We start from the raw sequence: 6,563 nt of genomic DNA on the forward strand, positions 1-6,563 counted from the left end.
TCGCCGACGCGTGGGCTCCCTAGGTTCCCCTGGCCCACGCCTCGTAGAAAAGCGCCACCGCCTGCGCAACTGAACGCCACGCCACGCCACGCCACGCGCCTCCCACGCCCTTTTCTTCTTCTTTACTCTGCGCCACCAAGAACAGAGGGGAGACACGGGCGGACGGACGGCGACCTGCTGCAACCTTTCTCCAATCCGTTTCAGTTCCTGGTATATGATTCCTTCTTTCTAGCGATCTCTTTCTCTTCCGCGGCGGCTTGCGTTACGAGGTGCTTGACTGGTTCGTTTGCTTCTCCAGGCGTTCCGCGGCGAGATATGGTCGCCATGTTGCCCGCGGATGCCGACGCCCTCAGCGCCGGCGCCGCCGAGAAGCGCATCCACGGGTGAGACTTCCTGGAGCCATTTGTAGATCTCATTTCTTGTGGGCGATTCTTCTCGTTTTTTGCGTTCTGCTGTTTATTTATTTTCTGCTCGCGGCAAGGGAAATAGGGAATGGAAGTGAGAGGTGTATGCTGATGTACTTACTTGTTTTCGATCTGAATCACGCGCAGGCCTGTCACTGAGAGCAGGTGCAAGAAGAAGGCCCCGAGGAAGGTCCACAAGGCCGAGAGGGAGAAGCACAAGCGCGATCTGCTCAATGATCTCTTCGGCGAGCTCGGAGACATGCTAGGTCAGTTGTTCAGCAGGTGTAAAGTACTCCCTCCGTTCTTTTTTAATTGACTCAAATTTAGTACAAAGTTATACTAAATCTGAGTCAATTAAAAGAGAACGGAGGGAGTACATTGCAAACATTGTAGACTACGCAGATCGCTGCATTGCTTATTGCTTCAGTCTTCCTGCTTCTGAATTTGATCGCTGCATTGCTCTGCTTTGGACTCTGTCCAAGACATGTTCTCCTGTGATATGATATAGTGGGGTTCAACATGTTCCATGAAATTCCCTAGTATTAGATCCTGATGGATACATCTATACAATGCTGATAGGCATGTGGATGAACAATGCTCTGGCAGCGTGAATGTATTTTCTGTTATTCTTTAGCATCTTTCTCCGCTTTAGTTTTGCTTTGTGTTATCTGTAAGTTGTAGCTCCAAAATTAACTTTTTAGTTTTGCGCCAATGTGAATGTATTGCCTGCTATTCAGTACCATCTTGCTGCTCTTCAGTTTTGCTTTGTGTTATCAACGAATTGATATTACTCAAGTAAGTTTGCTAGTATTAAACATTTTGTTCTGATCAAATTCAACATCTCTTTGCAGAAGCGGACAGGCAGAACAATGGGAAAGCATGCATATTGACTGACACCACTCGGATACTTCGGGATCTGCTTTCTCAGTTAGAATCTCTCCGAAAGGAGAATAGCACACTGCTGAATGAATCTCATTATGTAAGTCGTTTATGTCCTGAGACTTGATTTTCATTCATCGCAGTCGTAACATAGTTAAACTTTCTTTTCCCTAGTCTACAACCGGTTTCTGATCCTATCAACTGCAAATTATTTCGTTTACGCCCAGCCAAAAATAACTAGACAAGACTCATACCAATATTATCATTCTCTGTATCGCTGCACTCTATTTACCAAATGATACATACATAATTGAGCAGTTGCTTACTTACCCCATGTTCATTGTTCCACAAACAGGTTACAATGGAGAGGAATGAGCTGCAAGATGAGAACGGTGTGCTCCGCAACGAAATCCTAGAGCTACAAAATACTCTGGCGACGCGGCTCGCTGGCAATCCAGGCTGGGACCATGGCGCAGCCGGGGTGCCTCTCACTGTTCCTCACTCCGCAAGCACAGGTTTCCCATCGCAGCAGCCTATGCAATCACCGGTCATCGCAAACGCAATATTTCCCACACTGCAACAGCCAGCACCACCACGGGAACTTAAGCTCTTCCCAGATGCAGCATCCGACATCGAAGGCCCTGAACCATCGGAAGACCAGGAGGCCCCCAATCATGTTGCGCGGCCGCAGGCAAGATACCCAACAGAGTCAGCCGCTTGGCCTGTAAGCCTTGGCCTCCCAAGGATGGAAGATGAACAATGTAGCAGTAGCACAACCGGCAGTAGTAAGGAAGGTAGCTCAGGTAGTGATTGAGTTGGAACTGATCTACTTAGATCTCATCTTGAAAGAGGATCGAGTAGATCAGTTCCAACCAATCATGAAGTTTCTCTTTGAACGTAGTGAATATACACAGTTGGGCATGTGCGTGTAAATACCAGACTCCATCTTGGATCAGGGAATGTTAGCTGAGATGACACTCTTATGAGAATAGTATTTTTTTTCTCATCCTTTGTGTTGCAACTTCTTTAACACCATATAGGATTTGAATTGATTTAGAAGTTACACTTGCAGAGCAAATTTACAGCAAAAGCCATGTATGACCAGGTGAACAGTACCAGCGCCCATCTGCCAATTCACATATAAAAAAGCCTTCCCCGAGTTAAACTAACCGATCATATTTGAAGTTATCAACAAAGCAATTGGTAAACAGACTATCGTGTAAGGTGATGGCCCTAATAAACATTTGCAGTAACGTCTTCCAGAATAATTATACAAGTGCACAATCGTATGACCCAGAAAAATACCAGGTCTCTCTGGATTCCTGTTTCTCCACGGGTAATCTTTCTACCAGTGCATTCTAGGAGAAACAAGCCGGCATATGTGCGGTAATACCAATGAAAATCGACACTCCCTCCGATTCATATTAATTGACTCAATAGATACAAATGTATCTAGACAAAGATGAGTCAAATAATTCGAATCGGAGGAGTACTAACTTCAGTAATGCCGGTTTCCTCTGAAGAAGGAACCAGAAGAGGCAGCTGCGGATGAGTCGTCATGCCGGTTTCCTCTGAAGGATGAGCCAGAAGAGGCAGGTCCTGGTGAGTCCGCATGCCGGTTCCCTCTGAAGGAGGAACCAGATGAGGCAATTGCAGGCGATTCCTCCCTGAACGGCTGGGTAGCGGGATCAGTCACACTTGGTAATCTCTGTACGCTCCCTTTTCCTTTCCTTGCGTTGGGGCCAATTTCTTCAATCATGTACTTCCATCCGTCAATAGGTCGTCTCCGACTAAATATGTGAGTCTTGATGAAGCTAGCAATCTGCATCAACAATTTCAGTATCATTTCAGTTGTACTGACAAAGAAATTATTGCGTGAAGGAAGTATCATATATGACCTGCTGTTTACTGAAAGCGATGCGCCTCTCAAATTCTTGGAGAAGAATGTCCTCCTCACGCTGTGAGATCTCCCATATGTTACCATCCTGACCTCTCGAGGTAATTTCCCAACCATCAGGCTTGGTTTTGATCTCACCAGTGCTTGGTATCTTTGAATCGCCAAAATCAGTGTTGCCAGAATCAAAGATCCTGCATTTCATTTCAGGAGGATTGTAAGAAAACTACATCTTTTAAAGCAGCAAGGATATTAACAAAACCAAGAGTACATTAGAACGCATATGATGCCTACCAATTACATGGTCAAATTTCCTATTTCCATGTGCGGATCCAGCGTATTGCCAATGGGAGCAGCTTCCCCCACTCAAATTTTAATTCTCCTTGTAATAACAAGATTAAATAGTGGTTTGCCCCCACTTAGCAAAGAAATTTTACCCCAATTAACATATTATTGCCCCCTCTTAGTTTTGATCCTGGGTCCGCCCCTGCCTACTTCTAAGGCAGGGAAACAAGTCACAGTGACAAATTTGAATTTATATTACACACCACATCTGCAAGCACTTGAATCGCAGCCTACAATAGCCTAATGGCCACAGTTGGCTTGTTATATTCTAGCAATAAAAGCAAAGCACAAGAAGCACTGCATAACCAAGATGACAACAAAGTGATGACCCGAAAGGAAAACAAAGAGCACGCACATGTCCATTTTTTTTTCCGCGAAAACACAAAAGCTTGCGTATCGATGCATTGATAGAAATAAGTTGATTACAAGCCTAAAGCTAGGCCAACACAACCGACCACTCATGACAAGAATACAAGCTACAATAGCTAGACACATGTTACAACCGACACAACCAAACTATCCTCGGCCTACATGCCAACCCAACAAGCACAAAGGGCACCACAACCCCCAAAGCCCCGAGGGGACAAGAGACATGTCCATTATTGCACAAGAGATAAACCACCACAGTATACATAATTTATGAGATTGTTGCTGGATTGGAAGCTTGAAGATAAATGAAGCCTCCATCTTAAACACCTCAACTATATCCCGAGGTTCAAATTTCACCCTCAACTTCCAAACTGTTCAATTTAAACACACATTCTTTCAAAACTGACCGCTGTTCACCCATGGGCGGTTGCACATGTGGTTTTGCCTGATGTGGCGTCTCATGTCACAATTTTGGTGGCATGGCATCCAAACAGGCCAAAATCGCTTAGTCCAAAAAACTATGTCGGCAAAAGAAAAGGTAAGCTGAAGCTACAGGGTGAGACCACAAGTTATTCATCCTCGGGTGCTCAATGATGATGGCTGGTGACGAAACGTCGACTGTGACGCTCGGGTAGGGTCCACTTCGAGTCTTCAACTACAGTGGAAATATATGTGGAAGAAAGGGGAGGAAACGGTTGGCATGTGAGCACCACCACCATATCAGCCAAATAGCATTGCTCTTTTTGGTTCACTCTTGCTAACTAGGATGGCACATCATGTGGCACTGGCATGTCAGAAAATTTGTTAATATCTATGCCACACCATACAGAGTCATACTTCAACCGCTGTTAACAGTTTTCGGTGTAAAGTGAACGGTTTGTAATTCATGGTGATATTTGGAATCGGTGTAAAGTGGCTATAATTTGGCCCAGAAAACATGTCGTCACATCATATCAGAATACATAGTCCCAATTCAGGCAACAAACAAGCTCGCATCAATTTCACCTGGGGCATCTCAATTAGACACTCCATCCTAATCTAATTTGATTGCCATTTTGAAGAAAAAAAAAACTAATTTGATTGCAGGCCATTAAACAATCATCACATGCATATTATACAGCATTAAGTCTGATTTATAGTACAGGTTCTGCCGGATAATCCATCAATAATGAAGAAAGCAGGATAACAGGCATAATTTGGTCCAAACATAAAGTCTCATCATAAAGTTTCATCATATCAGAGTGCATAATCCGTAGCCCACACCAGGCAACGAAAGCTCGCACCAAGTTTCACCTAAAGCACCTCAAGTGGACACTTCATCCTAATCTAATTTGACTCCAGTCATATTATACAGCATTCAGTCTGACTTATTGTACAGGCTCGATAATCCGTCAACAATCAAGAAAGCAGGATAGCAGAATGCTTCCTCTACCGAAGAAGAAACTATAGTGGCAATTCTATCACCTGCAATTGGAATTAACAAGTCACGTGATGCTAGGAGCCTACGATATGCCTCGCAATTGGGTTTCAGTGAAACTAGTTCAAAAAATGTAGTGTATCACAAGCAATCGAATATAACCAAGCAATGCGACGGTTCTAAGAGCTAAAGATCGCAGGATCGTTGGAGAACAGAAAAAGTAATGAACGAAAGGGGAGTGAGTAGCAACGCACTCTGAGCACGAGTCAAGGAGCCGGTCGATGTCGTCCGCTGCGCCGCGCCTACCGCCGCCGCCAAGGCGCGCCTCCTCCATCTTGTCGATCTCCTTCACCCAAAGCGCAGCGTGCACGCGCTGCTTCCTTGTCCTATACTCGTCCGCCCCCGCCTTCTTCGCCTCGGCGCCGCCCGCTCCCTCTGCAGCAGCAGGAGGGCGAGGAGCGCGCGGCCGCCTCGTCGCGGCGCGGCGCTCGGCCCAGCGCTCGTCCATGTCGGCGACGAAGGCTTTGGTGTCAGGGTCCACCTCGGCGGATACGGCTGCAACGGTTTCCGATGTGGGGGACTCCCACGGCGCGGCGGGCGCCGGGGAGGAGGCGGGGGAGTCGCCCGGGAGCCATGCGGTCTCCCACGCATCGTTCCACTCGTCGTCGCCGGTGGCCGCAGGCGGGTGCGGCGGAGGGCGGCGGTGGGACGAGAGGCGGCGGAGGCTGCCGGAGGAGGAGGTTGTGGTGGGCACTGGTAGGCGGAGGACGCGCTTGAGCGAGTGCATGCCGTGTGCTCGGTGAAATGCCGAGGAGAGGGTTCGATCTTGCTGCAAGATTCTTGCATATAGGCATATAGCCCTCGTCGAAAACAAAACCAAAAGTTACTGCAAATTAATTTGTAAATCGAGCACGCAGTTTAAATGGATAATTCGTAATAAAATATTTATAAAAAATAACTTCATAATTAAATTATTTCTGTTAAGGAGGCGCCCTATCCATTGTCTGGACAATCTAATCACCGATCGACCGTGTGTTGTGACTTTGTAGGAAACCTTGTTTAGCTTCAAGGTGGCATGGACGTTGTTTAGCTCAGTGCTACCAAGAATGGACACTATTATAATGTGGAGTTTTTTTTATGAGGAAGAGGCCCGAAGGCGGGGTACATTACCTCGAGGACCTTGACAAGTACAGAAATAGCAAACTGGTCCTCAACTTTTACAAGAAATACCCATTCTAAAAATTGAAGAAATCAA

The 6,563-nt window shown here is 46.2% G+C and overlaps 2 protein-coding genes across 2 annotated transcripts; one reads left to right on the forward strand and one right to left on the reverse strand.

The window, feature by feature from the left end:
• The first annotated feature begins 315 nt into the window (after positions 1-315).
• Positions 316-2,289, forward strand: LOC124698435 (protein IRON-RELATED TRANSCRIPTION FACTOR 3-like). The gene is made up of 4 exons (XM_047230922.1): positions 316-383; positions 552-670; positions 1,256-1,383; positions 1,639-2,289. Exons 1-4 carry the CDS (start codon positions 316-318, stop codon positions 2,095-2,097), a joined length of 774 nt encoding a protein of 257 aa, XP_047086878.1. The 3' UTR covers positions 2,098-2,289.
• Positions 2,290-2,430: 141 nt separating this feature from the next.
• LOC124698436 (protein GAMETE CELL DEFECTIVE 1, mitochondrial-like) lies at positions 2,431-6,095 on the reverse strand. Its single transcript, XM_047230923.1, has 3 exons — positions 5,563-6,095; positions 3,182-3,371; positions 2,431-3,105 (listed from the first exon to the last, which is right to left on the reverse strand). The coding sequence occupies exons 1-3, from the start codon at positions 6,093-6,095 to the stop codon at positions 2,782-2,784; spliced, it is 1,047 nt and encodes a 348-aa protein (XP_047086879.1). The 3' UTR covers positions 2,431-2,781.
• Positions 6,096-6,563: the final 468 nt, after the last annotated feature.

The sequence above is a fragment of the Lolium rigidum genome, chromosome 3 (genome assembly GCF_022539505.1).
Source record: "Lolium rigidum isolate FL_2022 chromosome 3, APGP_CSIRO_Lrig_0.1, whole genome shotgun sequence".
NCBI classification, from domain to species: domain Eukaryota; kingdom Viridiplantae; phylum Streptophyta; class Magnoliopsida; order Poales; family Poaceae; genus Lolium; species Lolium rigidum.